At 46.9% G+C, this 18,340-nt stretch overlaps 1 protein-coding gene across 1 annotated transcript; it reads right to left on the bottom strand.

Moving 5' to 3' along the window:
• Positions 1-4,506: 4,506 nt before the first annotated feature.
• On the bottom strand, positions 4,507-17,891 carry THAP12 (THAP domain containing 12). Its single transcript, XM_083362112.1, has 5 exons — positions 17,769-17,891; positions 14,266-14,386; positions 11,879-11,986; positions 10,028-10,064; positions 4,507-8,281 (listed from the first exon to the last, which is right to left on the bottom strand). Exons 1-5 carry the CDS (start codon positions 17,855-17,857, stop codon positions 6,339-6,341), a joined length of 2,298 nt encoding a protein of 765 aa, XP_083218238.1. The 5' UTR covers positions 17,858-17,891; the 3' UTR covers positions 4,507-6,338.
• Between the last annotated feature and the right edge of the window lie 449 nt (positions 17,892-18,340).

Below are 18,340 nucleotides of genomic sequence, written 5' to 3'. Positions count from 1 at the left end.
ATGGAAACCTCTCCCTTTTCCCTCAGCATGGCTGGCTCAGGAATTCTGGGAGTTGAAATTCAGGAGTCATAAAAGAGCCAAGGTTGCCTATCCCTGCACTAAAGTATCTCTAACAGAGGAGCCTCCAGCCTCTCTGGGAAGACTGCAGAGATCAAAGAAATCGAGAGTCGCGATACAGTTGAAGCTTGGTGACTAGGAGCCTGGGAGTTCTAGTCCTGCCTTAGGACTGAAAGCCAGCTGCGTGACTTTGGCCAATCAGCAGGAGACTGTGAGTTATAGTCCCCCTTTAAACATGGAAGCCGGCTGGGTGATTTTGGGCCAATCAGCAGGAGACTGGGAGTTCTAGTTCCGCCTTAGGCATTAAAGCCGGCTGGGTGACTTTGGGCCAATCCCCAGGAGGTTGAGAGTTCTAGTCCTGCCTTAGACATGGAAGCCAGCTGAGTTGACTTTAGGCCAGTCACGACCTCTCAGCCGAACGCACCTCACAGGGTTGTTGTGGGGAAAGCAGGAGGAGGAAAGGAGTATTAGGTTTATTCACCACCTTGAGTTATTGATAACAATAATAAAGGCAGGATAAAATAGATAAATAAATAAATAAATAAATAAATAAATAAATAAATAAATAAATAAATAAATAAATAAATAAATAAATAAATACAATATCTTTTCAGTATTCTCTGCTGTGGGAAACATGTATTCATTTTCTCTTCCAAACATTTATTCCTACTTTGCGTCACTGGAAGGGATGCAACCTCACAGCTGAATAACAGAATAACAGACTTGGAAGGGACCTTGGAGGTCTTCTAGTCCAACCCCCTGTTCAAGCAGGAGAACCTATCCCATTCCGGACAAATGGCTGTCCAGTCTTTCTTAAAAACTTCCATTGATTCATTCCATTGTTCCATTGATTAATTGTTCTCACTGTCAATAAATTTCTCCTTAGTTCTAGGTTGCTTCTCTCCTTGGTTAGTTTCCATCCATTGCTTCTTGTCCTGCCTTCGGGCGCTTTGGAGAATAGCTTGACTGCCTCTTCTTTGGGGCAGCCCCTGAGATACTGGAACACTGCTATCATGTCCCCCCCCTGGTCCTTCTCTTCGTTAAACTAGACATCTCCAATTCCAGCAACCGTTCTCCATATGTTTTAGCCTCCAGTCCCCTGATCATCCTTGCTGCTCTCCTCTGCCCTCTTTCCAGAGTCTCAACACCTTTTGTACATCGTGGTGACCAAAACTGGGTGCAGCTTTGGTCCCCATGCTCATCACTAACCATTCCTAGCATCGTTGACTTTTCCTGTGAATTTGCATGCACGACATGGCCAACGTCAATCAGACGTAGCCTTATGATGTACCCAGCAGATCAATCTCCTTTTAGAGCACACATTTTCCATTTTCCTTTTTTCCACCTAAGGCCTCCAGACCTTAAATAGCCCAGTTCTCCCAATGTCGCCCTTGATATTGTGTGTGATTTGCACCCCCTGGATTGAAAGTCTCGCTTCCTCGCTCTCTGCTATTTGCAGATGGGGGAAGGCTGAATGTTTTCCTGGATTTTGAGGCTATTGTGTAAAAGGCGGCCGAAGCCGAATCCCCCGACTCGCTCTGGAATTGGCAGAGGAATTCTTTTATTATTACAGCAGGGCTACGATACAATGATTTGGCCGGCAGAACAGACTCCGAAAGGCCCTTTCTGTCCCTCTCCATCATCCGTGAACTTCCCTGGATGTACTCCATGGAACATCATCCATCCATGGTTTCGTAACGCTTCACTCTTCTGGTTACGTCAATATCGGTCGGCAACATCATCCGCTCCCATCTGGATGGCCTCTGGAAGTTCAGCATCCAGTGGCCCCACCAGCTACAGACAAACGTTGTTATCCACTAAGGAGAAATTTCCTGACAGAGAGGACAATTGACCAGTGGAACTCCTTGCCTCCAGACGTTGTGGGTGCTTCAACACGGGAGGTTTTGAAGAAGAGATGGTCTAAGGCTATACCATTTCAGAAAAAGTGGCCGTCCAGTCTCTTCCTAAAAACTTCCAGTGTTGGAGCATTCACCGCTTCTGGAGGCAGGTTGTTCCTCTGGTTAATTGTTCTAACTGTCAGGAAGTTTCTCCTTAGTTCTAGGTTGCTTCTCTCCTTGACTAGTTTCCATCCGTTGCTTCTTGTCCTGCCTTCAGGTGCTTTGGAGAATAGCTTGACTCCCTCTTCTTTGGGGCAGCCCCTGAGATACTGAAAGACTGCTATCATGTCACCCCTGGTCCTTCTTTTCATTAAACTAGACATCCCCAATTCCAGCAACTGTTCCTTATATGTTTTAGCCTCCAGTCCCCTGATCATCTTCGTTGCTCTACTCTGCACCCTTTCTAGAGTCTCAACATCTTTTTTACATCGTGGTGACCAAAACTGGATACCGTGTTCCAAGTGTGGCCTGACCAAGGCCTTGTAAAGTGGTAATAACACTTCACATGATCTTGATTCTATCCCTCTGTTAATGCAGCCTAGCACTGTGTTGGCTTTTTTGGCAGCTGCAGCACACAGCTGGCTCATATTTAAGGGATTTCCCACTAGGACTCCTAAATCCCTCTCACAGTTACTACTATTGAGCAAGGTACCACCTATACTATACCTGTGCATTTGGTTTTTCTTGACTAAATGTAGAACCTTACTGTTTTCACCATTGAATTTCATTTTGTTAGATAGTGCCCAGTGTTCGAGTCTGTCCAGATCCTCCTGTATCTTAAGCCTGTCTTCTGGATTGTTGGCTATTCCTGCCAGCTTGGTGTTGTCTGCAAATTTGACGAGTTCTCCATCTATCCCCTCGTCCAAATCGTTGATGAAGATGTTGAAGAGCACTGGGCCCAGAACAGAGCCCTGGGGCACCCCACTACACACTTCCTTCCATGTAGATGCTGTTCCATTGAGGACCACACGCTGAGTACGGCCTGTCAGCCAGCTACGAATCCATCTGGTGGTGATGCTGTCTAACCCACATTTTCCTATCTTATGAAGTAGTAGGTTGGGGCCTACTTTATCAAATGCATTGCTGAAGTCCAAGTAAATTATAGGGTTAGGGTTAGAATTCTGGGAGTGGAAGTCCACACCTGTTAAAGTGGCAAAGGTTGCGAGGTACTGATCTAGAAATCAAAAGTTCAGGTGTAATCCCAGGGACTGATCAAACGAAGCTCCTTCAGATATTCTGGAGTTTTGACTCCTCCAGCAATGGAGACTTCAAAGAGGAGGCCTGCACCTTTGAGGGTTGGACTAGATCATGGGTAGGCAACCTTGGCTCTTTTATGAGTCGTGGACTTCAACGCCCATGCTGGCTCAGGAATTCTGGGAGTTGAAGTCCCCAAGTCATGAAGGGGCCATAGTTCCCCCATGCTGGCTCAGGAATTCTGGGAGTTGAAGCCCACGAGTCATGAAGGGGTCATAGTTCCCCCATGCTGGCTCAGGAATTCTGGGAGTTGAAGTCCACGAGTCATGAGGAGGCCATAGTTCCCCCATGCTGGCTCAGGAATTCTGGGACTTGAAGTCCACTAGTCATAAAAGAGCCAAAGTTGCCTACCCCTGGACTAGATGACCTTTGTGCTTCCCTTCCAACTCCACCAATCTATGAATCAATCCTAACGCAAGAGCAAAGGGGAAGAAGCTGCAACAACTAATATTAAAGGCAGGAGTTGTGGGCCTGAGCCACTCCTGGGGATAACAGATGGCTGAGCTAAAACTCCCTTGAAAGTTTTACACCACAGTGGAATTCTCAGAGAAAGTGGATCCATTTTAATTCCATTTGTTTGGGATTCCCTCCCCTTATTACGCAGTCCCCAAATAACAGGGAATATAATGAGCAGAAACCTACAGGAGTGGGAGGAAGAAGCTAGTATTTTAATTAAAAAAGGGACAAAAAAAAAGAATCAGATAAGGATTTACAAATTCCTGTTTGGGTTGAGAGATAGGACTTTGGCACCATCTAGTGGTTCATTTGATAAAATCAGAATAACGGAGTTGGGAGGGACCTTGGAGGTCATCTAGTCCAACCCCCCTGCTCAAGCAGGAAACCTTATACTAGGGGTGTCAAACTGCCGGCCCACAGGCCAGACGCATCACAAAGAAACCGTGCCTACTCCATTGCCGGCAATGGGGGGGGGAAAGTTCCGATATGTCACGTGACGTCACGACTTTGACATGTCTGCCTTATACCATTCCAGACAAATGGCTGTCCAGCCTCTTCTTAAAAGCCTCCAGTGATGGAGCACCCACAACCTCTGGAGGCAAGGAGTTCCACTGGTTAATTGTCCTCACTGTCAGGAAATTTCTCCTTCGTTCTAGGTTGCCTGTGTTTTTCCACCTGGTACTTCTTCTCTTGCCCTCAAGTGCTTTGGAGAATAGATGGATCCCCCACCACTCTGTGACAGCCCCTCAAACACTGGAAGCATGGCTGGCGGGGGAATTCTGGGAATTTACGTCCCCGCCTCTTGAAATAGGTTAAGATTGAGAACGAAGGATACCCAGACTGAAGAAAAAAGGTTTAATGATTATTACAAACGGATCCCTCTTGGAGTTGAACGCAACTTCTAAGTGATTTTATGATGTTTTCTGGGCAACGATACAGAGTCCTCGACTTACGACAGCTTGCTTAGCCACTCTTCAAAAGTTCAAGACGTACCCAAAAAGAGATATTTACAACTTGGAAGTTCCAATGTTGAGCATCCCCCCAGTCACGTGACTTACATTTTGGTCTCCCACCTAATGACCGGCACGATTTAGGATTGTTGTAATTCGAGGATCATCTGTAGTGAAGTGATTTCACCGGTTAGGAAATGTTACTTCGAGATAAACCATGGTCTCCCATCCAGGTGTGAAACAAGCCACACCCTGGTTTAGCTTCCAAGCCGAAAGACGGCGATTCCTTTACTGCTACAAGCAACTGCTCAGGCCAAATAGCAAATTCACATTTTATTTCTGCATGGAAATAAACTATATCAAAAAATTCATTTCCCCTACCCCTTCTTTTTTTTGTTTCGGCCAAAAAATATTTGCAGAAAAGTTTTTGTAGGACTTCTACAATAAAAAATAATAATAATAACAACAACATTCCCCAACTTCGCAGCCCGTTGTCTGTTCATTTGCCAAGTTATCATGGAAATCACTGGTAATTCATCAGAATATAAACAGTAAACTTAGCTGGCCATCGATTTTAGCTGTTTGCAAAGTCCTGTTTTGATAAGATAATTCCGTTGTGGAAAGTGTGTGTGTGGCAGGGAAACGCTACACTGTCTTCTGTATGGGCCCAAATCGGATGGATAGAGGACCGAGAAGAATAACGTCAATTAATAAAGTGGGGTGCAATTCCGGAAAGATAGTCTTGGATTCACGAAACCACTTTTTTCTGAAATAACTTTAGAAGCCTTGTAAAAACGATAACTTAGTTCAGCTAACTGGGACAGTTTAAAAGGTTTGAAGCCCTTAGTGTAGACCAGGGGGTGTCCAACCTCGGTCACTTTTAAGACTTGTGGACTTCATTTCCCAGAATTCCTCAGCCATGGCTGGCTGGGGAATTCTGGGAACTGAAATCCACAAAGAGTGGACCAAGATTGGACACTTCTGGGTCTAGACCCTCAGAAGAACATCAGACCATTTTTCCCACTTAGCAAAGGGTTCAAGAGATGGAAAATACAGCTGCACAGCATGGCTAAGACCAGGGGTCTTCAAACGTGGCCCTTTTAGGACTCGTGGACTTCAACTCCCAGAATTCCTCAGCCAGGCATGCTAGATAAGGAATTCTGGGAGTTGAAGTCCATACCTCTTAAAATGGCCAAGGCTGAGAAACACCAGTTTAGCTCTTTCTCAGTTAGTATTATTTCCCCCCTCACATTATGTCAGGGGTCTTCAAACTTGGCCCTTTTACAACCTGTGGACTTCAACTCCCAGAATTCCTCAGCCAGGCACGCTGGCTGAGGAATTCTGGGAGTTGAAGTCCACAAGTCCTAAAAGGGCCAAGTCTGAAGATCCCCGGCTTAGACTAAATGTATATTCTTCTTTCTTGGGCCTGGGGTTTAGGGACAGAGGGAAAAAAGTCAGTACACGCTCTCTTCTTTATGAACTGGCTTTTCTCGGCAATAAACCAAGATAGAACATGAGTGCTTTATGCTCAGAGAAGAGAAGACCTCAGCTGCAAAAAGCGGAGCTGGGTAAACGATCTGCAGCTCCTTTCAAGACAGGCCTACAACCCAGGGGGGTCTACTCTGAAGTTCTACTGGGGTGCCGAACAGGACTGATTTTTTTTTTTGAGAAGGCCAAATGATGAATCTCAGCCACACAGATTGCCCACTCTTTCCTTGTTCGGTTAAGTCTCTTGGACCTGTTCGGAATTGCGGGCTGGAAGAAACTCCTCTTGAAATTCGGCTTTCTCGGGGTAGAGCTTCATGTAGGTGTCAACCATTAAGTCCAAGTCATGTTTAATGTCAAAGTTTATGTTCAATAGGGCCAGGTTGTTGGAGCGCTGCTTGGTGACCGTGTTCTTGAGGTAGGCCTTCAAACGCCGTCTGCCGATTTCAAACTTCTCGTTCTCCACTTTCATGATGGGCAGGATGCAGAGGACCTTCAGCAACGAGTAGACGTTGGGGAAAAACTTGATGTCCGGCAGGTGGAGGGTTTCATAGATGGTGGTAGGAAGTTCAATGTCCTTTCCTCGATGTTTCCACTTGATTCTCCAGCAGTGAAGCTCCGCGGAGAGAGTATCCGGGTTGGTGAGGTCGTTCTTGTACATATCGGCATGATGTTCCTCAGAGGTATTGAATTTGAGCTGCCCCATGACCGAAGGCACTAGAGACAAACACTTGAGGGCCTTCAAGTGCTGTTCGGAGAAGATGTCCTTCAACTCCTGGATGATGTGTTCCACCGTTGGGATGCTGAGGGCTTCTTTGTAGTAATTCTCCGGAGTGATCTCAGAATCCATATTTCCCTGTTGGGTTCGGCAGAACCTCCCGGGCAGCTTAATGGGAAGGTCCAGCTTGGCGGCCAAGTTGGTGGCTTCCTCAAACCAGAACTCGTGATACACCTCGATGTTCTCCATCACCTCGTTGAGGGAATGCAGGACGGCCGTCAAGCTGCTGGCCGCAAAGAAAACGTCGGATGTTTGGCCCTGGAGATTCTTCCCAAAAGCTCTGGTGAAAGAGAGAATGTTCTTGATGATCACCACCGTGACCACAAAGTCAAAATTGGCCAGGGCCATGGAGAGAATGTTGGCTTGTCCCACCAGAGAGCTGTTCCACGGCATGGAGGCTTCATTGACGCTGTCCAAGCAGAGCACCAGTGCCTGGACGAGATCAACCACAATCTCAAAACTGTCATGGCGTCCCGTCCAGGGAGAATGGGCAATCTCCTTCAGCAAATTCCCTTTCTCCTCGCTGTTGTGAAACAGGATGGAGATGACATTGTCCAAGCTAGCCAACATCTGAGGGGATTGCAGGAAGAAGCAGCACACCTCCTCCATGGTTCCCAGCGCCACCGAAATGCCAAGAACGGGAACCGACTTGGCCAGCCAGAGGTTCAAGGCACACGAGGAAGACAACGTATAGATGGCCTGAGGGTACTTTTCCAAGATCCTCGTGGCCACCGTCTTCATTTTAGAAGCAAACCCGCTGGAGACCACGTAGGCCTGACCTCGACAATACTCCATGTTTAAGCCCCACTTTTCGGTAATGGTGGTGTGGAACTTCACGGCTAAAATTTCCGGGTCGGCTTCGTAAGGGAGGAAGCCGATGAATTCTTCTCGCAAGTTGTGGGCGTCGTCCACAAATCTGACCAGGATCGGCAAGTGTTCCTCGCCCGCCAAGTTCACCACTTCGTCGGTGACGACGGAGAAGAACTGAGAGTCCCTCACCTCCCTCAGCATTTCTTCCCGCACGCAGTTCTCGCAAATCTCCAGCATTTGCTTCTGTTGGGTTTGCGAGCAGTAGGCCAGGTTCACGGCCGTGGTCTCAAACTGTTTCCTCAGAACTTCGTCTCCGGAATTGATCCGGAATTCCAAGAGGGCTTGGAAATTGTCCGGGGTGAAAATGCCTTCGGGGAGCTCGTCGCCATTGTGGCCGTCCAGAGGGATGTTTTGTTTGCCCATGAGGATTAAAATCTCAAATAAAGATTTGAGGTAATCCTTGTTTTCCCGCTCTTCCTGAGTTAACGGGACGTCGTCGTTGACCGGCTCTTCTTCGCCTTCTTCCGAGGCCGGATTCTGGACGTCGTTCTTGGATTCGGCGTTGGTCTTTTCTTGTTCAAAGGTTTCGTCAACTAGGGAAATGGGGAAAGGTTTATTTAATTCCAGCCCGCTGATAATAGCAAAACATTCTCTTCGAAATGACTGATGACGCTAAAACACTTCAGTGGTTGTTTATTTGATTTTTATCCCACCTTATTACTTTAGAACAGGGGTCTTCAAACTTGGCCCCTTCATGACTTGTGGACTTCAACTCCCAGAATTCCTCAGCCATGCACGCGTGCCTGGCTGAGGAATTCTGGGAGTTGAAGTCCACAAATCATAAAAGGGCCAAGTTTGAAGACCCCTGCTTTAGAAATAACTCAAGGTGGCTAAGACATACCCGATCTACTACGCCTTCCTGCTTTTCCCCACAACAACCTTGTGAGGTGGTTAGGCTGAGAGAGTGTGACTGGCTCGCAGTCAGTCAGCTGGCCTTCATGCCCAAGAACTCATCATCTCCTGGAGATTGGCCCAAAGTCAACTAGGGAGTAAGGTGGGGGGAGAAGGAAGGAAGGTGGGAAGGAAGTGAAAGAGAAAAGAGGGGATGGAAGGGAAAGAGGGAGGGAGAGAGGGAGGAAGGGTGAGGGAGGAAGGAAGGAAAAAAGGAAAGGGAAGAAAGAAGGGAGGAAGGAAGGAAGGAAGGGAGGGAGGGAAAGAGGGAGGAAGGGAAAGAGGAAGCAAGGGAGGAAAGAAAGAAGGAAGGAAGGAAAGAAAGGGAAAGAGAGAGGGAGGGAGGGACGAAGGGAAAGAGGGAGGGAAGGAGGGTGGGAGATAAAAGAGAAAGGAAGGGAGGGACAACTATAGTTTTTCTAACTTTCTAAGAATTTTGAGGAGCAAAGACACCAGTGGGAAAGATAAGTGAAAACAGGAGCCCCGCACCTAATCCTACCTTATATCTGGTCCTGGGGAGAATAAGGAAGATGGGACATATCGAGGGACATATTCAAGCATTGTTACCCATGCAAAGAGAGGGGAGGAAGGGTGAAACGTTCTTCTTTGCATCCTGGGGAGCAAGATTAACATTCAAAAGGCCCCTCGTTGATTCACTGGAGTATAAGAAGCAGAGGTAGGGAGATATCCAGCACAATCCGACTTGCAAGATTCTGTTATTAGGTCCCGTCTAAAAAAAGTAGTTTTCGCCTTCTCGAGAAGCTGAATTCCTGATCTGGCCTACCTCGTGGGACTGATGTGAAATCAACCCCACAGGTAGGCTGAAACTAGTTTTAAAGATCACCCGAAGGTGGGCAATACTTCTAACGTAATCCACCGGATCCCTTGCATGGATTGCCCCTATGACTTATGTAGGACAGACAGCTAACCAACACAAGTGAGCGGTCAGACAAGGAGATGAGGTAGCCTCCCGCTGCAATGAAACAAGGCCATACATTCAATTTTGCAGCTACTCAGATTGTTGGCCGAGCAGGGACAAAAACAGCCAGGGAAATAATTGAAGCCTGGGAAACAGAAGCGCTGAACAGCTTATCAGATGTTCAGGAGCCGCAGACTTGACAGCACAAGGAAACAACAGCCATCAACACCCCAATCGACAAAGAAAAAGCCACACACAACCAGGCACCACATAAATATGATGCACAGGATAGCCCAAAGCACGCTGGGGAGAGGGAGATGCTCTCCTCAGGATGGGGTCCAGGTTGAGTCGGAAAGCTCTGAAGAATAAACCGACCCAGATGACTGACCCAGATTGGATCCTAAAATCATTTTACTGCACATTGTTACGGATGTACCACCCACTTCTAAAAATCAGTGGTTCAACTTACTCTTTTGCTGTTTTAACGTCCGTATTTCTTCTTCGCTCTGGGAAACGAAAAGGGAGAGGTTTTTAAAAGGAGGCATTTTGAGAAACCTTTCGCGAGAAATGGCGCGAGTCAGAGAAATTCTGCACGCGTTTTGTGAACACCGACCGCTTGAATCCTGACAAGGTTAAATTTCAAAACAATAAACCCGGTTCTCTAGAAAGAAAAAAAGCCGATATTGTTTTAGAGCAGCAGACAAACTTTCTGTACAGGTCAGTTTTAATTTAATGAACCCCACAAAATGGTGGCATGACTCAGCTTTCCATTCTTCCGAGGTCGGCAAAATGAGGACCCAGATTGTTTGGGGCAAATAGGCCGACTCTGTAAACCGCTTAGAGAGGGCTGTAAAAGCATTACGAAGCGGTATAAAAGTCTAAACGCTATTGCTATCATTCAAATTGGCATATTCCAAATGATATTTCTATGGAAAATAGGATAATGGGTTCCAACTTAATGGAAACAGGCAATGAAACATTTTAAACAAAGATTTTTTTTGTACGCATATTAATGATATATTACCATTAGGTTGACAAAGTCATAGAGTAGTTATTGAAAGTAACATTTTAAAAAGGTTACACTGACAAAAAAAGTACTTTTTTCCTCTGACAGAATCTTCCCTCTGCTTGAGGAAGATTATAGTAAGAACCAAAACAAAACACATTTTTATTTCATTTTTATTTTATGTCCTTCCCACAGTTCAGCATAACCCAAAACCATGTACTAAACTAGGGGTAGGCAACCTTGGCTCTTTTATGACTCGTGGACTTCAACTCCCAGAATTCCTGAGCCACCATGGCTCAGCATGGAAACCTCTCCCTTTCCCCTCAGCATGGCTGGCTCAGGAATTCTGGGAGCTGAAGTCCACGAGTCATAAAAGAGCCGAGGTTGCCTACCCCTGTACTAAACCAGGAAAAGGCTGGCTTAACCAATCAAGTGATATTAGAAGAAGGGTAGGGAGAATATAAGATAAAATGGGTCAAAGCAAAAAAGAGTATTAAGCTTGTGAAATAGCCAACAGGGGCAACTTACGGCTTATCCAGAGAACCACGGATGTGACACGAGGGACGGCTCGTACTGTGGTTCCATGGGAAAAGAAAGAAAGAAAGAAAGAAAGAAAGAAAGAAAGAAAGAAAGAAAGAAAGAAAGAAAGAAAGAAAGAAAAGATAGGAAGGAGAGAAGGAAGGAAGGAGATGGAAGGAAGGAAGATGACAGGGAGGGGAAAGGAAGAAAAGAAGATAGGAAGGAGAGAAGAAGGAAGGAAGGAAGGAAGGAAGGAAGGAAGGAAGGAAGGAAGGAAGGAAGGAAGGAAGGAAGATGACAAGGAGGGGAAATGAAGGGGAAGGAAGGAAGGAAGGAAGGAAGGAAGGAAGGAAGGAAGGAAGGAAGAAAGATGACAAGGAGAGGAAAGGAAGGAAGGAGAAGGAAGGAAGATGACAAGGAGGGGAAATGAAGGGGAAGGAAGGAAGGAAGGAAGGAAGGAAGGAAGGAAGGAAGGAAGGAAGGAAGATGACAAGGAGAGGAAAGGAAGGAAGGAGAAGGAAGGAAGGTAGATGACAAGGAGGGGAAATGAAGGGGAAGGTAGGAAGGAAGGAAGGAAGGAAAGAAGGAAGGAAGGAAGGAAGGAAGGAAGGAAGGAAGGAAGGAAGGAAGGAAGGAAGGAAGGAAGGAAGGACTTATTCGTTGAGACCTTTTCTTTAAAATGAAGAGTTCACCTCTGAGAATTGAAGTCCACACATCTTAAATTCGCCACGTTGGTAGAAAATGGATGTCAGTCTGAATTTACCACCAGAGATTTATAGCCTGAGCCAAACCTACCAGCTCTTTAATCCTTTTCCGATGCCTGCTGTGTGGGTTGTTCAAATGGCTTGTCAAGTCAAATATTGTGGGCACCGCGTTGTCCCGCAAAACTGTCCTGTAGGGGCTCTGGAAAAGAAAAAGGAAGAAAAGGGGAGGGGAGGAGAAGTAAGGAGAGGAAAAGGATAATGAAGGGAAGGGAAGGGAGGGAGGGGAAGGAAGGAGGGAAAAAAGACAGGGAAGAGGAAGGGAAGCGAGAAGGGAAGGAAGAAGAGAAGGAGGAAGGGAAGGGAAGTGGAAAAAGGAAGGAGAGGTGAGACTTCGGTTAATTGCTATTTTTATTTTTTTTTAAATAAAAACTTTATTTTCGTTCTTTTTTAAAAAAAAACACAAACAAACACAACCCAGGCTTTCTTAGAAAGGAAAATCAACAGGGAAAAAAATGGTTCTGCATTCCAAGGTACAACCTCGCACATCGGTGCACAAGGCACCCTCTCTCCCAATTTCCCTCCTCATTCCTGCCTGTTTGGTGATGGTTACAACCTGTAAAAGGGACACGGTGGCTCAGTGGGTTAGGACGCTGAGCTTGTCGATCTGAAGGTCGGCAGTTTGGCGGGTCGAATCCCGAGTGCCACGTAGCAGAGTGAGCGTCCGTTAGGCGTCCCAGCTTCTGCCAACCTAGCAGTTCGAAAGCACGTAAAAAAAATGCAAGTAGAAAAATAGGGACCGCTCCGGTGGGAAGGTAACAGCGTTCCGTGCGCCTTTGGCGTCTAGTCATGCCGGCCACATGACCACGGAGACGTGCTCGGACAAGCGCTGGCTCTTTGGCTTTGAAACGGAGATGAGCACCGGCCCCTAGAGTCGGAAACGACTAGCACGCATGTGCGGGGGAACCTTTACCTTTACTTTTTACCTTTACAACCTGTAAACATTTTAAGCCAGGTTTTTTCTGGGCTGGAGGGCCAGGAATTGGTGAGAATCAATCATTTGGCTAGCATTCAAAGTAAACCCAAAATACAAGCATGTGAATCGCTCCAGTGAGACAACTTCACACACACACACTCTCACACACACACAAAATCTAGTTCAAAATACCGGTAATCCTTGACGTTAAACGATTCATTTAGTGACTGTTTGAAGTTACATCGCCACTGGGGGGAAAAAGGGACTTATGACCGTTTTTCACACTTACAACCATTGCAGCATCCCCACAGTCATGCGATCAAAATTCAGATGCTTGACAACTGGCATGTATTTATGACTGTTGCTGTGTCCCAGGAGCACGAGATCAACACCAACATTGCCAACTTTGGGAAACACTGGAATTCTGGGACTTGAAGTCCACACATCAACATTGCCAGGTCTGAGAAACACTAGAATTCTGGGAGTTGAAATCCACACATCAAGAAACATTGGAATTCTGGGAGCGAAAGTCCACACATCAACACTACCAAGTCTGAGAAACAGTGGGATTCTGGGAGTTGAAGTCCACACATCAACACTACCAAGTCTGAGAAACAGTGGGATTCTGGGAGTTGAAGTCCACACATCAACAGTGCCAAGACTAAAAAAAACATTGGAATTCTGGGAGTTGAAGTCCACACATCAAGAAACATTGGAATTCTGGGAGCGGAAGTCCACACATCAACACTACCAAGTTTGAGAAACAGTGGGATTCTGGGAGTTGAAGTCCACACATCAACAGTGCCAAGACTAAAAAACATTGGAATTCTGGAAGTTGAAGTCCATATATCAACACTGCCAAGCCTAAGAAACACTGGAATTCTGGGAGTTGAAGTCCACACATCAACACTACCAAGTCTGAGAAACACTAGAATTCTGGGAATTGAAGTCCACACATCAAGAAACAGTGGAATTCTGGGAGCGGAAGTCCACACATCAACATTGCCAGGTCTGAGAAACACTAGAATTCTGGGAGTTGAAGTCCACACATCAAGAAACATTGGAATTCTGGGAGCGGAAGTCCACACATCAACACTACCAAGTTTGAGAAACAGTGGGATTCTGGGAGTTGAAGTCCACACATCAACAGTGCCAAGACTAAAAAACATTGGAATTCTGGAAGTTGAAGTCCATATATCAACACTGCCAAGCCTAAGAAACACTGGAATTCTGGGAGTTGAAGTCCACACATCAACACTACCAAGTCTGAGAAACACTAGAATTCTGGGAATTGAAGTACACACATCAAGAAACAGTGGAATTCTGGGAGCGGAAGTCCACACATTAACACTGCCAAGCCTGAGAAACACTAGAATTCTGGGAGTTGAAGTCCACACATCAACACTGAGAAACAGTGGAATTCTGGGAGTGGAACTCCACCCCTCTTAAAGGGCCCATTTTGAGAAACACCAAGTTAATACCACCAACAGCTTCCTTCCACTTACGCTTCGGCATATCATGGAGGTTTCAAAATGCTCTGCGCACAGCCTGTAGTGCTTGTTCAGCTGATCAGGCGTCTTATCTTCCAGGTCCACCCTTCGGCAGTTCTCAACCCATCGCTGGCATCTGCAAAAGAGGCGAAGATATACATGAATACGGGGCAATTTGGAAACAAACCTCCGAATTAGAGCGTGCGCGAAAAACAGGCAGGGGTAGCGATGCCCGTCCTTAAGGCGCCATGCGCAGTAGCTGAGTAGGCAGTGAGGCGGGGAAGGAGGAGGTTGTGTTGCAGAGTTGTCTCGTCCACTGGACTAGATCGATATCCCCCCAAATATGAAGACGCCAAAGGACCTTGGCGAGAGAAGTCTAATGAAGAGAAGGACGAGGGGGTGACATGATAGCAGTCTTCCAATATCTCTGGGGCTGCCCCCAAAAAGAGGGAGTCAAGCTAATCTCCAAAGGATCTGAAGGCAGGACAAGAAGCAACGGATGGAAACTAATCCAGGAGAGAAGCAACCTAGAACTAAGGAGAAATTTCCTGACAGTGAGAACAATTAACCAGTGGAACAACCTGCCTCCAGAAGCTGTGAATGCTCCAACACTGGAAGTTTTTAAGAAGAGACTGGACAGCCACTTGTCTGAAATGGTATAGGGTTTCCTGCCTAAGCAGGGGGTTGGACTAGATGACCTCCAAGGTCCCTTCCAGCTTTATATTAATATATTATTATTATTATTATTATTATTATTATTATTATTATTATTATTATTATTCACAGAGCATGGTTCGACCATCAGTTCAGACGTCTACGGTGAAACGTTACGAAAACTCAGACCAGCCCTCCGTAACAAGTGTTGGGCCGTGCTGACTTCTGGTGTGGTGTTGGCACACAACAATGTTCACCCGCACACCGCTAAACACACCCAAGAACTTTTGAACTTTTGGGATGTTTTTGATCACACACACACACACACACATACACACGTAGCCCAGACGACTAAGGAATTTCAAACCCAGTAAGACGTCACGACAAGTGCCTCAATCTGAATGGCGAGTCTGTCGAAAAGTCACGTAATGTTGCTGTTTTCCAACACGTGTGATAAAAGTTCTGGATCTGTGAGTGTCTTCCATTGCTAACCAAGTGGAGGTTTATTTCCAAATTGCCCTCGTAAATCTATTTTAGCTCCTTGGACGTTTTGCAGACCAACAGTTCCTAAGCTGGATGCCAAAACCGAAGGGTTTAATTCAGAGGTCTTCAAACTGGGCCCTTTTATGACTTGTGGACTTCAACTCCCAGCGTGCCTGGCTTAGGAATTCTGGGAGTTGAAGTCCACCAGTCATAAAAGGGCTAAGTTGGAAGACCCCTGGTTTAATTATACACAGGTAGTCCTCAACTTACAACGATTCGTTTAGTGATCATTCCAAGTACAACGGCACGGGGAAAAATGACTTATGACCGTTTTTCACCCTTGCGACCGTTGCAGCATTTCCCCATGGTGACGTGATCAAAATTTGGAGACTTAGCAACTGACCTGTATTTACAACCGTTGCAATATCCTGGGGTCACGGGACCAACTTTTCCCACCTTCTGATGAGCACAGTCAATGGGGAAGCCAGATTCACTTAACAACCATGTGACTCACTTAACCACTGCAATGATTCACTTGATGACTTGTGTCAAGAAAGGTTGTAAAATGGGGCACAACTCACTTAGCAAGTGGCCCGCATAACCAGACCTTGCGCAACATCCAGAACATTGAGAGGGATGAACTTAACCTGGGCACCAATGATAGGCAGTTCTCAATTTACAACCATCCTTTTAGTGTCCATTCGAGGTTACAACTTAAAAAAAGTGACTTACGACTGTCTCCCCACACTTACAACCGTTGTAGCATCCCCACGGTCATGTGATCAACATTTGGATGCTTGGCAACTGGCTCATATTTATGACGGTCGCAGCGTCCCGAGGTCACGTGATTCCCCCCCCCTTTGCGACTTTTAGACAGGCAAATTCAACCGGGAGAGTCCGATTCACTTAACGAGCAGGTCACTAACTGAACCACTCCAACGACTCACTTAATAATCGCGGCAAGTCGTAAAAGAGGGCAAAAGTCGCTTAACAAACATCTCACTTTGCAACAACCTAGATTTTGGGCTCCATTGTGGTCGTAAGTCGAGAGCTAACAGGAGCTCACCCCATCGCGCAGCACGCGGGACTCAAACCTGGGCTGTCAGCATTCCAGCCACAACGTCTTTAGCCTGTTAGCCATCATGCCCTCCTTTGGTTTCCAGATGTGTATACAATAAAAATAATAATTAAAAATAATAAATGCCTAAATTTAAAAAGAAAACAAAAAGTTTAAGAACGCTAGATCTCCCCCCCCCCCAATGTCAGGTTTGTATGTTGGACTACGATACCTTTTCCAAATTCTCCATCCTGGCAATTTATACCCGTGCAGGATGCTTATTGCACATTGATCCTCCCTATTAAAAAAGGCGGTGGGGGCCTTTCACCCCATAGCTGTGCCCCCCCATTTCCAGGGATTGCCCCCTTGCAAATGCCCCAGATTTGACTCCAATGCCCATTTCTCCTGTTCTCCATCCTGGTGATTGCTGGGTCGTGGACTACAGCGCCCATTCTGGGGCCGTGACCCATGCCATCTGGGTGAGAAACAGATCTGGAGATCTGTCGGGAAATGGGCACTGCCAGTTCTGGAAAACAGCAGGCGAAGGAACAGGGGGACATGGATTATGTAGTCCAACAATTCTGGGGAATGCAAATTGGGCACCATAATCCAGCATATCTGGAAATCTTCAAGGTGGGAAATGGGCATTGTAGTCTGATAGGTGTAGTAATCAGGGTAGGCCAAGGGCCGTGGACTCTAAAAGTTCTAGAAGTCAGCAGGGTGGGAGACATGAGGAATGGACTACATAGTCCAGCAGCTCCGGGAAATGGAAATAGGCACTCTAGTCCAACAGATCTACAATCCGTCATGGCATGGGAAATGGCATTGTGGCTTAACATATCTGTCAATCACCAGGATGAGACATGGGCATTGTAGTCGGCCAGTTCTGGAAATCCTCAGGTTGAAGAACAGGAGGAACGGACTTTGTAGTGCAAGAGCTTTGGGAACGCAGATGGGCACTGTAGTCCCACAGCCCTGGCAGCCATGCGGGTGGAGAACAAGAAGCATGAGCCTGGGAGTCAAAACAGGGACACGTGCAACGGGAGGGGGGTGGAGTGGGGGCAAACCCTTGCACAATTACTCTCGGCGCTCGGCAGCCCGACGGGCTTTGTAGTCCGCCCCCTTTTACCCCCACCCTTCGGGGGAAACGAGCCCCTGCTGGAAAAAAAGCCTTCCCGTCTCACGCTCGGGCTCCACCGAGGCAGCCTCCCCGCGATGCACGCGCGACCCGGGTCTGCAAGCGCGTCACGTGGGAACGCGACCCCGCTTGCTTCCTCTTCTCCACCACCAGCGCCGCCGCCGCCGCCCCACGCGTGGCACTCACCGGGCGGGGTCCCGCGGGAAACGGAAGAAAGCCAGGTCGCTCTGGGTGCTCTTGCGGGTGCAGTTCGGGGCGGCGCAGAAGTTCGGCATCCTCGGGCGCGGCGGAGGCGGCGGCCCCTTTAAGAGCCCGCGCGCAGCCCAGGAAGCGGCGGAGGCGGCAGCAGGAGGAGGAGGAGGAGGAGGACTCGCCGCCACCGCCTCCTTCCCACCAGGCACCGCTCCGCGGCCGCTCCGCCAACCACCATCGAGGCGGCGCCGCGCATGCGCTGGCTTCCCGTCCCGGCAAGAGGGCGCCCGCGGGCGCCGATCCACTCAGTTTATAGAATACAGAATAGGGTATATGGAATGTGGAATATGGAATATAGAATATACAATATGGAATATACAATGCAGAATATAGAATACAGAATATAGAGACTATAGAATGGAATACAGAATATAGACTATAGAATAGAATATACAATAGAGAATATTCAATATGGAATAGAATATAGAATAGAATATAAACTATAGGATATAGATTATAGAATAGTATATAGAACATAGATTATAGGATATAGATTATTCTATATA

Source organism: Vipera ursinii, assembly GCF_947247035.1.
Source record: "Vipera ursinii genome assembly, chromosome: 4".
NCBI classification, from domain to species: Eukaryota; Metazoa; Chordata; class Lepidosauria; order Squamata; family Viperidae; genus Vipera; species Vipera ursinii.
The sequence above is the reverse complement of the archived record's forward strand: the minus strand, read 5'-3'. Positions and strand labels throughout refer to the sequence as shown.